This window comes from Salvia miltiorrhiza, chromosome 1, assembly GCF_028751815.1.
Source record: "Salvia miltiorrhiza cultivar Shanhuang (shh) chromosome 1, IMPLAD_Smil_shh, whole genome shotgun sequence".
NCBI classification, from domain to species: Eukaryota; Viridiplantae; Streptophyta; class Magnoliopsida; order Lamiales; family Lamiaceae; genus Salvia; species Salvia miltiorrhiza.
The window spans coordinates 48173285-48194078 of record NC_080387.1 but is presented as its reverse complement, the minus strand read 5'-3'; the positions used below and the strand labels follow the sequence as shown (position 1 = coordinate 48194078).

Here is a 20794-nt window from a genome sequence, read left to right as displayed (position 1 = left end):
AATTTTAGAAAATTAATCATGCAACCCTCCATTTCCGTTGTTTGTAACAAAAACAAAATAAACAGATACCAACTCCACCTACAAATTCTTCACACAACTAATACATGTAAGTATATTATGCATTGGACGTCTCAGATTCTTTCGCCGGCATCGCCGTTGATCGACATCGTCAGATTCTGCAGCTCAAGGGAGAATTCTATTCTTTGTCAAGTGGGCTTCAAATGCATAAATACACATCAGATCTCTATTACCACTAAAAACAGTATCTTAAATCCACAAAGTTAAAAATCAAAACAAGCAGTTATTATCATAAACTTTCTCTCCTTATCTCTAACCCAGGAAAGAAATTTAGCCTGATGATCATACATACATAAACCTGACAAATCAGTCGCCTTTCCGATTCTTATACATTGTTTTTTAACACTTCTAGTTTCTTCTTTGCATCAATCTGTAGTCATCGGTTGACTCATACAGCACCTGAAACGAGCTTTTCTCACAGTAGTCATGATCTCCGTCTCTGCAGCCTCGAGCATTCTGACCACCTCGCTGAAGGATGGCCTAACATCAGGATTCCCATCCCAGCAGAGCGTCATGATCTGACTCAGAGCAGGCAGGCACTCGTTAGGGATGGTTGGCCGAACACCTTTGTTCACAACAGCGAATGCTGCCTGAACGGCAGTCATATTCTGGAACGGGAGCATCCCTGTGATTAGCTCCCACAGGACAATCCCAAAGCTATATACATCAACTTTCTGGGTATAAGGCCGGTGTTGGATCATTTCTCTGCAATTTCATAGCACAAGGTACTAAGTGCAATGCGTATACAAACGAGTAAGAACCATGTTGAGAATTTTAAACGCAACGTCCCAGTTGATCTGAAGTGCGACAAGGAAACTTAACATTTTCTCTATCCTGAACTCGAGTAGTGCAAGTGCATTACCACAAACTTCATATTTATTTACTAATCTTCAAGAACTTAAGGCTATTTGTAGCAAAAAATTTAATGGTTCAGTAGGTTCAGTACAATCTAAAATCTATTCTGTACAGTGAAATTGCTGGCAACAAGATACCACTCTTCCCATTGCTTGTTGATAGGTTCCTGCAATGCATTACTGTTGTCCCACAAAAATCAAACATCTCCACCACTCCCAGCCAATCAGACACCAAAAATTCAATTTGGACTTCTGGTGACTAATTCACTAATCACTTCTTGAGGTCACTCTCGAGTCTACTAATTTTAGTAATCTAGAATTTGCATATGCAGCTTGGGAGCTCAAATGCACACATTTTCATCAAAATAGAACCACTTGTCCTGGTGGCCACTAACAATTTTGTCTGGGGGCACTACAAATATTCTTGAGAACTCCTCCAATAAACTACAAATATGCTTGAAAACTATCTCAGCTAATACAGTAACTTCTATTTAGCTTGAGATGACTAACAACTTCAATCAGCCGTATGTTGCTACCACCATATTCTGATTAACTGATTAAATCCAGAAGGGAAATTATTTATACAAAAAAGAGGTGGGGAGAGGGAGAAAGACAGAGTCGCGGGGGGGGGGGGGGGGGGGGGGATATAGCTAAAAGAGCAAAAAAAAAAAAATTGTTTTAAAAGGTGTAACAAAGAATAATAAGATGTAATAACATCTGTCTACCATGAACAATTACCAATTTTATCTCACGGTCAAATAACATGTCATTTATCCCTAGTTTACAATTGAAAATACGCAAGTTTAGACTTCAAAAAACACAGTGGTGGGAGAAATTATTCATTCCAACACTGGATACAAAATTTGAAGGAGGGTATCGATGCCACAAAAAGAAACTTTTCGGGGCTACGGCAAGATGTAGTTAAATAAATGAAACTCTTCCAACTCTGAATCCAAAACAATGATGGGCCATTAGCATGCAAAAAACACTCCGAATCCAAAAATGACGATATAGTTGCCTACCCAAAGGCATGCACAGGCACTTGCTAAGATAGTCTTCAAAAAGGATAAGTTCAAAAGGAGCAATTAGATGATTGAGCTCAGAAAACTAATCTACGGTTCCTAGGAGAAAAAGGGAGCATTTCTAGACGCCCAGGATGGTAGGGAAGAAAAAAGGATGTCGTCATCCCCAAGTGCACAAGTATAATATCAACCAGCTAAAAAAGCAAGGCACAAAAAGAAAGAGAAGAATAAAACTTACGGGGCCATCCAACGGTATGTGCCAGTTTCTGGTGTCATTCCTTCTGTCTGCACCTCTATACGAGCAACCCCAAAATCAGCAATCTTGATTGACTTGTCAGCAGAAATTAGTAAATTGTCAGACTTCAAGTCCCGGTGAATCAAATTTAATCCATGAACATATGCCATCCCCCTAGCCACATCTAAGGCCTGCTTGACAGCCAATTTCAAGGGCACTGAACGATTCTGACGTTTTGTCAAGAACTGGCGCACTGACCCTCCCTTGGCGTATTCTGTCACGATACACCACACCATGGGTTTTCGGCATGCGCCAATAAAGCGGACAATATTTGGGTGTTTAAGCGTAGCCAACATCATTACTTCTTGTTGAAACTGCTGCTCCATCAAGTGTGCCCTCTCTGCGTCATTCTCCGGCCTCTCCAAAAGCTTAATTGCAACATCCTCACCATTATATGTGCCTTTGTAGAGCTTCCCAAAAGCACCCTGAGCAAAAGCAGGTCCCATGTTCAGCTTTCTCAGGTCAATTGTCCACTCATCATAATTACCAAGTCCCTCAGTAGGATATCGAGGATCCAACAGAGCTTGAGCGAGTGCGTCATCACTCAGCCCTTGAGAAACTCTCCCATGATTGACACTGGCAGCGACAGAATAGTCTTTGACATGCCTGAGGCCGTTGTGACCCAAGATACGAGTGTGGGAATCGTTTGACCCCACACTGCTGTTGTCTACTGACATCGCAACAGAGCCTCCACCATTGCTCATCTGCAAGCTCCCATAACTTTCGGTCGACATATTTGATCCCTCATTGAGCTTGTGATAAAAATGCATGACATAATTATCATGATTATTGTTTAGGCCTACAATTCCAGTAAACTTGGGACCCTCCAACATTTTCTTATTAGAGTTTATATGCAGTCTGCAACACGGAACCTCGACAATCTTTTTATACCTTCTGCATTAGTATTTCCAGCCTCAAGCTCGAAGACCAAACCTTAAACCAAAAAATATATAAATTTAACAAATTTTAACATACACTCAATATATTCAGAACCTTCCGCAGTTAATCAGAAAAGCAACCAAATTAAAACCCACAAAACAAAATCAATTTTCACAGTTACCGCTGATCATTCATATAGAACTCCAGGACCTTCTCAAAGGACAGCTCCAATCTATTAATGAAGCTTCCTACATCTAAAACTACAGACGAAGATATACTCTTGAAGTTTACCACAATTTCCACCAGAACTCGCCAAAAATTTGATCATACTAGTATGAATTCAAACGATCAAGCCTAGATTCATTAGTAAACCCATTTTCTTTTTCAGTCAATTGAGCTAACCAGAATCACTTGCAAGAAAATCAAAGGAGTAAATACCCAAAATTGCCGAAAAAATCAGAACTTTCCATGGAAACAAAATCCCACCAACGAAAAGAAAGATTATTCTCCAAAAAATATATCTCCTTTTTAAAACCAAATACAGCAACGAAAAACGTAATAAACCCTAAAATTCGCAAAAACACACGGTGATCCGAGGGCAGAATCGAGAAACGAAGAGAAAAATGCACCTCGATCGAGAGCTGAGAGCCTTTACTTTCTCGCAGGCTACAAGTAAACCCAAAAGCACTCCAGCGGAGCTCGGTCAATTTACAGCTCTGCCCCTCGTCCAGCCCACTCCTCACAAGCCTGCTCACCTTTACACAAGAGACACGCTCCGATGGAGAGAAACGACGACGTCGAAGAAGGGCAGCTCTAGAGAGAGAAAGCAGCACCAGCAGATTATTCAGAGAGAGAAGATGTAAATGAATGGAAGTATGAGCAGAGTTTCTCTAGTCTTCGTCTCCTTTCTCTTTCCTTTTTTCCCATTTTTCTTTTTTTATTTAATTTACTATTGCGCTAATTAAATGAGTAGCTATCCAGTGCAACCGCTCGCACGGAGCGTTTGCGTAATACCGCTGCCGCGTGGCGGCTGGCCTCATCGTAGCCGCACATCTTAAGACAAAGTGGAATACATAGTTGCATACACGCGCCGGTCTAACGAGCGTGTGGCCCCGCTCCGACGGTCATATTTTGCTGTCCGTCACGGCTCACGGGGTTACAAGATACAGTCATACAACTAACGCAGCGTAATATACAACTCGTGTACAAGATAAAAAAACTCCTCGCATTTCGCTATGAGAAGCTGAAACTCAGTCTAGAAGATAAAAACTCCTCTAATTTTATACTAAAGTTTTTTTCTTAACAAAAATAAAAATAATTTTTTATGGGTATTACTTCCTCCATTCCATAAGCGTGTGCCCTTATTTTTATTTTGAGACGTCATATAGAGTGTGTATTTATCCTTTTTGCCTTTTTGGACACTACCTACTTTGTTTCTTACTTTTATTTTATAATAAAGTGAATCAATTTTTCAACTCTCAATCCGTTTATTTAATCTAATATTTTATTAAAACTCATATCATCAAAAGTGATGCACACACTTGTGGTTGTTGGATAGAAGGAGTATTTATTAACCATAAAAATGTAATTTTAGATATAGGATTAATTGCCTATAAAATACTGAATTTTCGTCCAATTCTGGTTTTGCACACAAACTTTGAACTGTAGCGTGAAAATTACTAAACTTTAGATTTTATCTGATTTTGCTACTAATCCAAATTCCAGTCTTATATCAGACTAATATGGCGTGCCAATATTTGACGTGACGTATTTATTGTTAATTTCTTATTAATAAAAAAAGAACACAAAACAAATAACTCAAATTGTCAATAACTTAATATATCAAATCAAATAATAGTATTTTTTTAATTCTCAAATTTAAATCAATTTTTTTCTAGTTCAGTATTTCACAACTGATTACTCCAATATATAAAATAGAGGTCGTTCAAATAGTATAAATATATATAGTTTATAAAAAAATTAAACTTTAGATAATGAAAATTTAATAAACTTTATTACTTAGCTAAATAAATTTTTTATATATTAAGTTATTGATAATTAAAATGTTCTTTGGCTGACACACCTAAATTCGAAGAATCCCCTTACTATTATTGAATTTATTCAATTAATTAATTCAACAAAAAAAATACTATTTTGATTTGATATATTAAATTATTGACAATTTGAGTTAAGTATTTGCTTTGTGTTCTTTTTTTTATTGATAAGAAATTAAATAAAAAATATTATTTTGCCAACTAATTGTCACGCAAGAATAAATACGCCACGTCAAAATTGCCGCACCATATTATATATTAGCTTGGTATTTGGCCGGAATTTGGATTAGTAGCAAAATCAGATAAAATCAAAAGTTTAGTAATTATCACGCCGCAATTCAAAGTTTGTGTGCAAAACCAGAATTGGATGAAAGTTCAGTGTTTTATGGACAATTAACCCTTAGATATATTATCCTTATGTATAATTCATGCTACTCTATATACACGCATTACATTTTTATATAGATTACATTAGCTAATTATTATATTAAATTAATACTTTATCCCCCCAATGTACTTCTTCCATCTCATTTCAAATGTTTTAAAATTATAAGATAATACTAGAGTTTTAAAACATTTGAAATAGGACGAAGGAAGTATCTTTTTTTTAGATTATCCCGTGTTATTTGATCTATTTTCATTTTAAATAATTACTTTTACTTGATTTTTGTAAAAAAAAAAAAAACTTATATATTTAGTGCATTTGACAACTATCAGTCAATAATATGTAAGAAAAATTTGATAAAAGAACAATTTGATAGCTATCAGTCAAGAGTTTATCTAGCCAGTGGCTAGATCATTTAACCGTCCAAGCGGTCAGATCATTATACCAGGCGGCTAGATGATCTGGATGGCTAGATGATCTAGTCGCTCGGGCTGTTAGATGAACTCTTGATTGATAGCTGTCAAATTGTTATGTTTATATATTTTTCTTACACATTTATGATTGATAGATGTTAAATCAGTCAAATTTGTAAGACACTCACAAAAAATCAAGCAAATGCATCAACATCAAGAGTATTTAAAGAGTAGAAAATATAATGTTTGTGTTTATAAAAGATGACATTTTTCATATATAATTTAAATAATAGAACATTTTAAATTTTCACTTTATTTATTTTACTACAATCGTATCCTTCTAAATAATCACGTCGATATTTATTTTCTTTTGAATAATCATGTTACACAATACTCCCTCCGTCCCAATAAAAGTGGCCACATTTCCTTTTTGGGTGTCCCATTAAAAGTGGCTACTTTCTAAAAATGGCAAAAATTTACTTTAATTAAGTCAACAATTACTCACTAATTTGGTCAACAATTGTAGGCCACTTTCTAAAAATGTCAAAATTACTCACTAATTTGGTCAACAATTGTAGGTCACTTTCTAAAAATTACTCACTAATTTTGGTGGGTCACACTCAATTAAAACATAACAATCCCCTTCTTAATCTCCGTGCCCAAAAAAAAGTGGCCACTTTTATTGGGACGGAGGGAGTATTTAATATAAACCCAGCACAATCTTTTATCCTTCAAAATAACCATGTTGATAAATCAAATGAAGTGAGGCAAATAGAGTATTTATAAGTATGGTAAATGTCACTTTTATGTTTCAATGTATTAGCGTTTTAACGAATATGTTCTATCGTTCGGATAAGTGTATAGAAGTACTCAATGTATCACTTTTTCTTATTCATGTCCCGAAAATAATAATAATAATAATAATAATAATAATAATAATAATAATAATAATAATAATAATAATAATAATAATAATAATAAGCATCAGAGTCGTGACATGAATCGTCGAAAATCCTAATAGGCGCCTTACGTGGCTACTTTAGGCCAAAAAATTAAAAATAAATAAATAAATGGAATTACACATATGTGTGAAACGTGGCCACACATTAAAATACATTTTCTTCCTCAAACCTACGGATTACACTTCTAAATTTTGGGAAAAATCAATGAACCCTAGCTTGTTGCGAGACTCAACTGAACCTTCACCCCAAAACATCGATTCACCCAGTTATTTGTTCGTATACAGTTGTTTAACTCCAGAAATACACACAAATCAATTAGCATAACTCCAGAAACCCTCAATTAGCTAAAATGGCAGTCGACCATGAATCAAAAAGATAGCATGAATCGACACTCTAAAAAAATACCTCTTTCAGAATCTCAGGCCTTCTTCTTTCACGTTGCGACAAAGTGCCTTCTTCTTCGTTGGTGATTATTTGCATCGCGACAGTGGGAGCCTCCGCGTCGTCACAGTCACGAATGAGTTTGAGGGCTGAAGTGTAATCCGTAGTTTCACACACGAGGAAACATCGTTTTGCACACATGTGTAATTACCTTATTTAAAATAAAGAAAAAAAAAATCAGCCCCAAAAGGCAACGTTGGGTGCCTATTAGAATTTCTATTGATCTATGTCACAGCTCCGATGCCGGAAAAAAAAAAAAACATTAAGACATAAATAAGAAAAAAATGATATTTTTAGTGCACTTATCCGACCAATATAATATATTCCTTAAAATGCTAATGAATTAATACATAAAGTGATATTTACCCTCGTAGGTATACCATAAATATTGGACGAGGTACCACTATGTCGATGCACAGATGATACACTTACTATCCATGGAAAGTAGAACATTTACATATTTTTATGGTATGCTTTTAAATCAAGCAATTCATATCCATACAATTAAAAAGTACAAAGAATTTAAAACCAATCAAGAGCTCATCCAAGAAAATCCAAATAAGTAGGTAACGCTTTTGCTCAGCCATCATATTTTTTTTTTTTTTTTTCTGTACAAGAAATTCCAATGGAACATCAAAACAGAGAAAGCAGCCCTGAGAGGAACACACAGCTCGTCGTAATCTCGTCAAATCAGAGCAAACTGCAGGGAGCAACAACAGCCAAGGATCAAATGAAACGAGGTCGCCTGCTGCAGTAAGAGATCAACAGAGACTGAACTAAAGAAGGCAACTTTTTATATAACACAAAGGAATGCATAAATACACATCAAATCTCTTCTATTACCACTAATTTGGTATCTCAAATCCATAAAGTTAAAAAAAGAGAAGGGGGAAAAAATCAAAACAAGCAGTTATTATCATAATCTTCCTCGCCTTTTCTCTATCGAGGAAAGAAATTAAGCCTGATACATACATAAAGCTGACGGGAAACCAGTTTCTCCTTTCCACTTTCTTTACTCTGTTTAACACTTCTAGATTTCTTCTCTGCATCAATCTGTTGTCATCGGTTGACTCATACAGCACCTGAAACGAGCTTTTCTCACATTAGTCATGATCTCTGTCTCGGCAGCCTCAAGCATTCTGACCACCTCGCTGAAGGAAGGCCTAACATCAGGATTACCATCCCAACAAAGCGTCATGATCTGACTCAAGGCGGGAAGACAGTCATTAGGGATGGTTGGGCGAACTCCTTTGTTCACAACAGCAAATGCTGCCTGCACAGCAGTCATATTCTGGAATGGGAGCATCCCTGTGATCAGCTCCCACAGTACGATCCCAAAGCTATATACATCAACTTTCTGGGTGTAAGGCCTATGCTGGATCATTTCCCTGAAATTTCATAGATCAACGTACTAAGAAACCCATGTACATAATTTGATGCTTCAAGACAAATGCAACAACTATAAAACCATGAAAAGATTGATAACCATGTCGAGACGTTTGAATGCAGTGATGTCTGAACTGCATATAGGTCTAGATGCATGAATGAAGAGCGCTCATCATGGAGAAGTATTATAGCCTCTATATTGAACTCAAGAGATGCAACAAATTTAACAGCCCAAACTCTTTTTCTTATTCTGGGCCGCAGCATAAAATTCAAGTCTAACTACCACCACCAACAGTGATGCATAAAATTCAATTCTACCTACCACCACCAACAGTGATATTTTAGTCTGTCAGCTAGGCATTGTTATTCGAGTCTCATCAGATCAGACACAATCATTTATTGATAATAAGACATGCAAAGGAATGATGCAAAAGGTAATGATAACTCCTCCAAAAAGGTGTAATGCAGTACTATAGTATTTCAGAAAATACAGCAACACTTAGGTTTAGTCTGAGGGCATCTAGAATGGTAGAAAATCAACCCTTAATTGGAATCTTCCTAGCAGCATACTGATGTTGATTACACCTTAGTATTCCCCATTGCTATTATTATGTGGTCCATTCCCATGGGGCCTGGAGTAGTCTAGGCATGACAGTTCCTATCCACTAGATTTCTCTTATATATTCAAAGATCTGCCCCCTAGCTCTGTGTTTTAACATCGAGAATTATTTCTATATAAATGGAACCTAACCATACTTGCCCTTTAATTATATCTTTTAAATTGTCCACACTAACAATCCACTCCCCCCCCCCCAAATTGGGGATTTTTGTTAGCCAAGTATCATAATTGGGCTAAGGGTCAAGTAGGTAATTTTTCTTTCATCTCCCCCTCCCGGAGCCCAACTATCATATACACCCCCAAACTAAAGAGCCTTGAAAACTAGAAGAAAAGCATGAATAAGCAAATACAAGAGAACAGCTCATTAAGTTTTTTCCAACTGCAGCAATTATCTATACATATAGTGAGAGTCAGAGGGATGATTACATCTATCAAAATGGACAAAATATCAACCGACTCATAGTCGACTACATGTTTCCCTAACCAATGTGCAGGTTTCATGGAACATACAAGTTTAAGAAAACTCATACAGTGCCCACTTCAAAGACACCATACGCTGGTGCCTGGTGGAGACAGAAGAAGACAGCACTAAACACATAATATATTTCTGATAGTGACAGCAAAAGATATCAACTACTCAAACACTGGATACTGCCATATAAGCAAACCACTTTTGGCTAGGGCAGGATGTACTACATAAAACTCTTGCAATATTATCATCATCGTGAAGCATGGACCATAGACATAAATGGTAGAAAACTCTGATTTTCCAATAATAAGGAATGGTAAGATAATATATTGGCTCTTGAAGCAATAAAGAAATAAAAACAATAAAAAAAGGGTGAATTATCAGGCTGAGAAAATAAACTTATAATTCCCAGAAAAACAGGAGTCACTGAATATATAGGAAGTTAATAAGTTAATGAACAAATAAATTCATAATATCTATGTAAAAAAGAGATAAATCGAACTGAGAAAATGCATCCCAAAAGGAAGAAGAATGTAACTTACGGGGCCATCCACCGATATGTGCCTGTTTCTGGTGTCATTCCTTCTGTCTGCACCTCTATACGAGCAACCCCAAAATCAGCAATCTTGATTGACTTGTCAGCAGAAATTAGTAAATTGTCAGACTTCAAGTCCCGGTGAATCAAATTTAATCCATGAACGTATTCCATCCCTCTGGCCACATCCAAGGCCTGTTTTACGGCCAACTTTAAGGGTACTGAACGGTTCTGACGTTTTGTCAAGAATTGGCGGACCGAACCCCCCTTGGCATACTCTGTCACAATACACCAGACTAGTGGTTTTCGGCATCCGCCAATAAAGCGAACAATATTCGGGTGTTTCAGTGTAGCCAACATCATTACTTCTTGTTGAAACTGCTGCTCCATCAAGTGGGCCCTCTCTGCATCATTCTCTGGCTTCTCCAAAAGCTTAATTGCAACGTCCTCGCCATTATATGTGCCTTTGTAGAGCTTTCCAAATGCACCTTGAGCAAAAGCAGGTCCCATGTTCAGCTTCCTCAAGTCAATTGTCCACTCATCATAATTACCGAGTCCCTCAGTAGGATATCTAGGATCCATCAAAGCTCGAGCTAGGGCGTCATCACTCAGCCCATGAGAAACTCTCACGTGATTAACACTGGCATCAACAGTATAGTCTTTGACATGCCTGAGGCCATTGTGGCCCAAGATACGAGTGTGGGAATCATTAGATCCAACACTGCTGTTGTCCACTGACATGGCAACAGAGCCTCCACCATTGCTCAACTGCAAGCTCCCATAACTTTCAGTTGACATATTTGATCCCTCATTGAGCTTGCGATAGAAATGCGAAAAATCATAATTGTCATGATTGTTGTTTAGGCCTATAATTCCAGTAAACTTCGGACCCTCCAACATTTTTCGGTGTTTGTATAGCAGCAGCACACAACCTTGAAAATCTTCTTATATCATTTGCATTAGTACTTCCAGCCTCAACCTTATAACCAAAATCCTAACAAGGAAAAACAAACAAAATATTATCAATTTAACACATACTCCATCCCAAAACCTTTCCTTGGCAAAGAAAGAAGCACCCAAACATAAAATAAAAGGAACTACCTTTCACAGTTTCAAGAGCATCTCAAATTAGGCCTCTGACATATAAATGAAGCTTTCAAATATAAAAACTTATGCTACATGTCTAGCACAGTATCCATCAGCAATGACGCACAAACTTATTTATACTCTTCGCACTTGATAAAATTCCCTTAAATAAACGGGGATTCCAAGCGAAGTCAAACAATTAAGCCCTAGTTCCTCCATCTATCCCCTTTCTTTTCAGCCTGTTGTGTTGACTAAATTTACAGCCGACAGAGGTCATTTTACCACCAAGTCTCGCTTCCCATAAATTGAAAAGAACAAGTATCCAAAATTCAGCTAAGAAACCAGAAACAATCAAACCTTGAACCAAAGGCCAAAATCCCCAAAAATAAAAATCACCAGCATGAAGTATTCCCCCAAAATTAAATCGCGTTAAAGTAAACACAAGAAGGAAACTTCATAAACCCTAAAATTCGTAAACATATTCAGTGATCCACGGGAAAAATTGAGAAATACGACTTAAAACAAACCTCGATCGAGCGGCGAGAGCCTCTACTTTCCTCGACGGCTTCAGATAATCCCGATAACACTCTAATGGAGCTCGAATTTACAGCACTGCCCCTCCTCCGCCCGCTCCTCACAAGGCCTCTCACCCGTACACAAGAAACACGCGAAGGCGGAGTGAAAATGACGACGACCGAAAGGGACAGTTGTAGAGAGAGAAAGTAGCAGCAAACGGAATTTAAGAGAGAGAAAGGAGATGGAAACGAATGGAAGTATAAGCAGGGGCTCATAGTCTTGGTCTCCTTTTCTTTCTTCTTTACCCATTTTCTTTCTTTATTTTTCTTTTTTTTCCTTCTAATTTTACTACTACTTCACTAACCAAAAAGGGAAGTAATCAGGTGTGCGCGGTGCACGGGAATGCATCGCGCACTAAACGCTGTTATCTGGGGCCCACCTAGGGGCAGATCACGTACGAACCGTTAGATCCTAAAACGACGAGGTAATCCGCGGGCAAAGTGGGACCCACGTGAACATCAACTGCATTGCACGCGCCAGTCAATATTCTACTCAGCGTGTGGGACCCACCCGGACGGTCATTTTGACTGCCCATTTTGGAGAAAACAAGTTACAACTGAGGTAGCGTAAAGTACACCGTCTAGAAGCGGAAGAATTGGACAACTAATTTTTAAATGATAAAGTCTAAACTACTTCCTTTATTTACTATGGAATTTTACTACATTATTCACTCACAAAATTATAAATGAACTTCCCAAAAAGAAAAGGAAATATTTAATTGAATTACAAAATACGCGCGCATACGCACGCACAAACACATAATAACGTCATTTTATACAATATATGTTAAAAAAGGATAATTCAAAATACATTATGACATTCGATGAAGCCACGTCAAATTTTTAGAGTTAAAAAAGATAGACGAATGATATAATTGATACAAAATTGATAGTTTAAAATTTTAAAAAATATTTTTAATAATTTAAGATATAATTGATAGTGCATAATAATTTAAAATTTAAAATAATATTTATCCTATACTTTTTTTTATTAAATTTTTCTTTGTGGCATCCTTGAAGGGAAATTCTAATGTATAAATGTGTAATATGAATACATTTCAATGACCAAAATTAAGGTTACATTTCAAAGATTAGTGTAGAAGTCCGATTACGTTAGTCTAGTTCAATTATAAACACGTTATATTCAAGCATTAATTTTCCCTCATAAGATAACTAATTAATTAATTATTCTTGAAAAGGTAACAAAAAAAAATCGTACTACTGCGTGCGTGTGTTGGCCTAGCGGTAGAATAATTAATACTTAAAATTAAAGATCTTGAATTCGAATACACCGTGACATGATCTTTATTTATTTTTTTATTATTATTATGAATTTATTAAGAAAATAACCATCTAAGACCAAAAGTATTAGAGTTTGTGTCTATTATGGCACACTCAATTTTTTTGTTTAATTTTTAATTTATCAAAAAAACATTACAATGATAGCGTAAGTTAGAAAGCGTGTGATAGCGGTGGGAAAATATTTTTTCCCCTTTAATGGGCGTTTAATTTTGAGAATTTGTCTTTATAAATAAAAATAGTGAGGTTAATATTTTATTTATTTATATGGGTTAAAACTTTAAGCTATCTCAAAATCCATTATACCATTTAAGTTAATTTAACTTGATTTTAATTCGATTAAAGGGTGATATTGGAGAAATCATTCTCTTCTACTTTTGGGATAAAAATATTCAATCATACATTTTATCAATTATACAAAATAAGTGTTACATTCGAATAGATAGCATATCATTTTTATTAAATAAAATACAACAAAAACATATAAAAAGTTTCTCATAAAAGTTATCCTTCATTGACAATAAAATTCGACAAAAAAAAAAACGTACAAAAAGTTTCTCACAAAAGTTATCTTTCTTAGACAAAAAGTATATAAGATAATTTTTTATTGTATTTTTATGTGAATCATTTTACATTTTTTATTTTCGATTTCCTAAAGGTTCTAAATTAGTTTAAAAATTAACAAATTGGGAGGTAATTTTTTATTTTAAACAAAACATGAAAATGTCCTCGTAATTAATAGTTTGTGCATAATAACTAAAATCACCTAAATCACAATTACTTTCTATATTCTTTTATTATTTAACTAATTCAATTTTTATACTATTTTTCTTTTAATAAATTCCCACATTATTTATAATTTTACTCCGATCCGTAACAAAATAAAACCAAAACGAGTGAGATTTCGACCCTCAAAATTTTATTTTTTTGCATGAAAAGTGAGCACACAACTAGCATTTGCTAAAATTACAACCATCGTTTCCACAATTTCGTTCGCTAGGCTTGGCTTAATCTCCATACGTGAGATCGATACTGTCCGAGTTAATGCTCGTTGCTTATGGTTTGACACATTATTACCATGAACTGAATTCGTCTTCTCGATTATAGCACTATAAATCAAGAAGCTGCAACGAATTAAATGATAGTATAATGAATAATTTTGATGGTACGTATGATATTGAATGTGCAAGTGTCTTAAACTATGTCCCCTTAACTTAAGTCATAACTATGGAAATGGACTTCTATTTATAGGGAAGACACACGTGTAATGGACATAAAGATGACCGTTTAACTCCCTCGATCAACAATTTCAACATTGAGGTTTATATAGTATAATCTCCCATTTTTTTTGAGGTATAGGAAATTACAAAAAGATATGATCACAAAAAAATGTTGTAATACTTATTACAGAATGTACACTAACCATTTAGTCTCAACCCTACGGCTCAATCTAAACGAGTAAATATGAAATACTATAAGAAATTGATAATTGAAAACCAAATTTCCAACAAAGTAAATATGAAATATTTTACTCAAGGAAAATACAATTTTGGGAATTAGGATTCGTGAGATAAACGCGTGCGTGTGCATATTTTATTGAAAATTCTCAACACTAAATTCGATTGGATAGAAAAGGAATCATATTATACCAAACCAGTTTAATAAATACTCCGTAAAAAATAAAAGTTGGCGAATGGAAATTGATGGAAATATGGATGATAGCATAGGGCCACGCACAAATACCAAAGAAAAATGAATCATCATTGGCATTGCAATAATGTCATTTTGTACTAAATTCTGTTTAAAGATGGGATGAGTATTGGTCCATGATTAATTGATTAAAGGTAGTTCTTATTCTTTTACCTCCATTTTTCTGTTGTGAGATAATATTAGCTGGGTTTTTTAAATTTTGATTTAACGTATTAGTAGTTTAGAGCATCTTCAATGTATTGGGTCTTAGAGGGGGTATTAGATGGTGGTCCCCATCTAAGATACACTCATCTCCAATGCATTGTATCTTAGAGGGGATCTTAAATCTTCATTTCCACAAAATTCACATTTCTACGCTTTTATTTTTAAAATTCAACATTACAATCATTAAAATAAAATTAAAGACATAATTAAAATACAATAAACAAATAAAATTATGATAAAAAAAATTAAAAATTAAAAATTATGAACTTCCTATAGATAAACACTCTCTCTACCCCTACCGTTAGATTCAAATAATTACGAACTTCTCTCTTACACTCTCATGTACTTGCAAACCTGGATTTGAATCTCAAAACGCCACCCTAAAGATGGCGTCTATAGCCCTCCCTCCCTCCTTAAACATCCGCATCTGCCTGCTATCCAATCTATGCTCCCGCTCCCCTAAATCTCTTCGCCTTAGATTTCCCATCAGAAGCACTAGTAGTAACCACAATTACACCAATCCTCAAATCTAATCATTCAATAAAAAATCGTCTCTCTTGCTTCAGGCCCCGAAATGCCCAGCGGTAACAATAGCCTTTTCTAGCTCCGCCTCAGAGGAAGGTGGAAGCGACAATGATAGTTTCGCCGAGATAATGAGAAGAAATGAGAGAAACACGAAATTTAATTAATTTTTCTGTAGAAATACATAGTTGAGATTTCAATTCGAAGGATTTGTTGAGGGGTAATTATGTAATCTTACATAAATTTTGATTATTTTTAAGTTTTTTTTATCATAGTGGTACTTTTCATTTTTTGTCATATGAGAATGAATTATTTATTTAACTCTAACATAAATTTGTGATGAATAATACCTCTGTTAAATTTAAAAACACAAAAAAAAATGGAATTTATATAAAATGCATATAAATCGTCCAAATCTATAAGGGTAGAAGAGGGTGAACTTATGGGCATAAAGGAAGCGCTCTCTTGGCTCAAGGAACTAGGGTATTCTCGAGGTTGGGTGGAGTCCGATTGCCTGCGTGCTTGCGAGGAGATTAGTTCAGGCGAGAGGAACATTTCGGAGTTGGGCGTATTGGCTGTCTTTTATCGTGAGGAACTGTCGTTGCTTCCTGATATCCACATTTGCCATGTTAGAAGAGAACGTAATATTATAGCTCATTGTTTAACTAAAGCTGCTAGAGATTTTTATATACACCATGTTTGAAATGAACCCCCGTCGTTTGTGGATGGTCATTTCCATTTACCATGCTCTTGTATTCAATAATAACTTCTCTCTTTCCCTAAAATAAAAATAAAATAAAATAAAAATTAAGAAGTGATCTTTAATACCAAATCTCATCCAGTCATCCTATTAATGGTCTGTTAAGAAGTAATCTTTATTTTCAATAATTAAGATTGAGTATTATAATTTAAAGTATTCATTATTCCCATCTCAGTTGGCCTAATTCTTTTTGGTATGGTTATTTAAAAGAATGAAATATAGTGTAAAGGAATGTGAACTCATATTTATTATAATAAAAATTATTTTTTTATAATGAGAATTAATTACCCAATAAATAAACTCATGTTTGAAATTGATTTTTACGTGGGCACAAGTTTTAATAAAAATGATGGTGATTTTTATGTAGTGGAGAAAAGGTCCTACATAGTTTTAAATGAGTAGTTGAGATTGAATTAAGGATGACTTTTTGTAAATTAGATGTGCTGTAAGGATAAAAGATAAGAAAAAGTGGTAGGGTCATGTCTTAAAATGGATAGTGTCATAGTTTTTGTGGACACCAAAAATGACAAAAATATCGTACTTTTCTTGGATGGAGGGAGTAAAAATTAGTAAAATTAATCCCTTGTTTATTTAGATTGATTGAAATTTTGAGATATCCAAGATCTTTGATTATTTATATTTAAACTAGTCGGTAACCCGTCGAAAATCGACGGGAATAAAAGAAAATATATAAATATTTGTAATTATTCAATATAGTTTTTATTTGATGATTTTTTTCACTAAAATAAAGCATTAAATAAATTTGTTTTAAAGTAAAAGATGTTAACTAAATATATTTTTACTAATATTTAGTCAAACAATTCTCTCAACTCAGAAGGTAATTGTAAGAAACTAATTTTAGACACTTCCACCAATCCAATCTGATTATGATGATTTTAGAAATTTTCGATGCTTAAAGGTCAACTTCTGTCTCCCCCTCCAAAAAAAGAAGAAGAAGCAAATTCCGAAGTCCCAAGCCGAAACATGATAGAGTAAAAGATGAAATATATTCATCCTCATATAACACATTATTATAATGCGATTATATAGAAAAGAAAAAAAAAACCTAAGAAACCCTTGAAAGCACAAAAGAAGCAGACTAAGGGCCGAGCCTCATTAAAACCTGATGAGGACTGAAATATGCACCAGTGCTGTGCTAAACATAACGAGAATATTTCTAGTTATGACTATTATTATTATTGTTATTGTGGTTATTTCTGATATTTGATACAGGATTGCCCTGACTTTCGGCTTGGCTCAGCTCAGCTCCGCTTTCCAGCTCTGATGGCTCAATTTCAAGATGTAGATTAGAATAACGGGGCTTGGGCTTAATTCATTGGGCTAATGGGCTTTAAGGGTCTAATGGGCCTAAGGGCCTTAAGTTTATGTTCATACTTATAAATAGGGCCTTGGGGCATAGATTAGAGGATCATCTCATTTTCTTCATTCATCTCTTGTAAAATGTAATTCTCTCGAAGTATAGTGAAAAAACCCCAAACACCCCGTGGACGTAGGTCTTCTCGATCGAACCACGTAAATTCGGTGTCGTTTACTGTTTTCTAGTTTAGGTGTTGGTTTCTCGTTTCACCAAAACCCTTTTACGAAAAACCCGGTAGGAAAAACCATAGAAGGAAAAAAGAGTACTCGTCTAAAACGAAAACAAAAAGTAAAGGAAAGAGGAACAGGAAGGTCAGTTTCAAGAACTCTGGCCTAACTATCGTCCTCAAACCGACCCGGCTCAACCATCCTCATATAACATATTTTACCTATGAACATAAAAAATATGATGGGATTTATTGCACCTTTCTTCCCTCCAAGCACAAGCAGCACACACATATCAAATCAACCTAGCAAAATATATGAAAAAAAATATTTTAAATAATATCGTTAATGACTTAAAATTTTTAAAGTTTGAATAAAATATTAAATTTACAATTACCTCATAATCTATCGAAAATTTCATCATACACAACATTAGTTGTTGTGTCTTGCGTATGACCACTCTCATCACATACTAAAATCTTTAGACCTCTTTTTCTAGTGACTCTTGAGGTTACCACGTAGAGTTGTCCATGACTAAAAATTGGTTTCGGTAGGTATAATCCTACATTTGAAAGAGATTGTCCCTAACTTTTATTTATTGTCATAGCAAAACAAACATTCACAGGAAATTGCCTTCTCTGAAATCGAATTGGAAATTTAACGAAATCTGATGGACTCATATTCATTCTAGCTATGGGAAACTTCTTGCCCGCATTTTTTCCTGAAATGAGTTTGCCTTCAATTACACGTTCCCCAAGTTGAGTTACTATCAGCCTAATGTCATTGCAAAGCTCATTAGGTGGATCAATATTTCTGAGAAGCATTATTATGCATCCTTCTTTCAATTTAATTTCATGACTCGGTAATCCTGAACACTTGATTGTGTTGAGATATTCAACCGTACCTGTTCATCAAGGTTCACTTGTCCATCTTCTTTGCAAATACTGTCTGAACTTAGGTAAACCCTTTCCTTACTAGACATCAGAGACATGATGTAATCATTGATTGTATCAACCATCTCATTGATGGGGTCAAGATAGCTCTATTCTTAAACATTTCTGGATCAAATGCATTATTCATGACGTCATTGTATGTGTTTTCCACTATAGCTGAAATAGGATTTGTTGCATCGCGTATAAGGATGTCTTCTGATAATGCTACAACATATTCTCCATCACCAAGACTATGTCCGGCTATACCGTCACCTCTTTTAAGTATCCACTCTGCAAATTCTTTGGTTTCTTCTGCATCCGAACCAGAAGCATTTGCCTGAAACAAAAATGTGTACCAATATGTCTTATTCGAATTATCACTAAATCAAACAAAAATATCTATTGTTTTTATCAGCCTTATTTCCTTCCCTATACGTTGTATTATAGTATTTTCATGAAAATATCCTAACTATACATAATTACATTTAAATGTTCACAAAATCAATCAAGATAAGCCATTTAACCTTACGTGTCGTCTTGTAAAGTATGTAATCCATAGAAAAACGATCTATTACTACATTAGTTTTAATTAGCCTAATATAATTGACAAAAAATTCCGTCGTATTCTATCAAGGTATTTGGATTTAGAATAAATTAATAAATTTTTGTTATTATCGCTGAACTTAATTTACTATAGTCGCCTTTATATAACATCTACTAAGGAATGATGACTAATTCGAACAATGCAAGATAAAATTATTAAGATAAATACATAGATACAAACATTTAGTAATTTTTATATTTTAATATTTTTTATTTGAATTAAAATAATATTAATAAATTATCATGGTAATATAATTTTTTAAAAATATATATTTAGATTAAGATTAAAATACATAAGAAATTAATTTATGTAGGAATTTTAGATTTATTTAAGAATTTGAGTCTATCTATAACAAAGATAATAAAATAAGAGCTCAAACGTGGCTGCATGAGGCCGAAATTAGATATATATGATTGGATATAATTAATGCATAAGAAATTAGATATAGAAATTTGTTGATGATAGGTTCGAAATTAGATATATAGAAATTTATTGATTAAAAATTTAGAAAAAATAAGAATAAATGAGAATTGAGGAAAATTTGAATAGAGTGATTCTATTACGCCACGTAGGATATAGGTTATTTTACTTATATATATATATATATATATATATATATATATAGATTAGTTTTACATAATTCAAATATTAATAAAAATAATAAATTAGAAAAATTATTCTTTTAAAAATAAAAATATTTAATATAAATTTGATTAATTACAAAATAAGCTTAGGTTAATAATTTGTCATATTTATTGTGGACGGGAGGCGAGAACAAAGTCCGTTAAGAAGTGACGTTAACATAGGACGGGAACAAATAAATTGAAATATGCGAAGCATATCCATCATGCCACGACTTAGATATTTATTTGTTGGTTGTGTGAAAACTGACAACGCTACAATCTTGTTCACAGATTTTAATTATTTTAGTTGTTGTTAATAAGTTTTTGTTTATAATTTTTAATTATTTTAGTTGTTGTTAATAAATTTTTGTTGAGAGATTTTAATTATTTTTGTTGTTGTTAGTAAATTTATAAATATGGGTTGTTAGTGCATTTTTAGATAATAACTTCCTTATAGATGGCTTAATAATATTGATTAGAATTTTGTATTTTCATTATTTTTTATTTTTTCCTGAATAATTATCACCACTAAAAACTAATCCAAG

At 34.3% G+C, this 20794-nt stretch overlaps 2 protein-coding genes across 2 annotated transcripts; both read right to left on the bottom strand.

Moving 5' to 3' along the window:
* Positions 1–222: 222 nt before the first annotated feature.
* LOC130988353 (serine/threonine-protein kinase STY13-like) lies at positions 223–4243 on the bottom strand. Its single transcript, XM_057912169.1, has 3 exons — positions 3758–4243; positions 2193–3182; positions 223–783 (listed from the first exon to the last, which is right to left on the bottom strand). The coding sequence occupies exons 2-3, from the start codon at positions 3080–3082 to the stop codon at positions 444–446; spliced, it is 1230 nt and encodes a 409-aa protein (XP_057768152.1). The 5' UTR covers positions 3083–3182; positions 3758–4243; the 3' UTR covers positions 223–443.
* Positions 4244–8155: 3912 nt separating this feature from the next.
* On the bottom strand, positions 8156–12327 carry LOC130988342 (serine/threonine-protein kinase STY13-like). The gene is made up of 3 exons (XM_057912159.1): positions 12006–12327; positions 10400–11386; positions 8156–8771 (listed from the first exon to the last, which is right to left on the bottom strand). The coding sequence occupies exons 2-3, from the start codon at positions 11290–11292 to the stop codon at positions 8432–8434; spliced, it is 1233 nt and encodes a 410-aa protein (XP_057768142.1). The 5' UTR covers positions 11293–11386; positions 12006–12327; the 3' UTR covers positions 8156–8431.
* Between the last annotated feature and the right edge of the window lie 8467 nt (positions 12328–20794).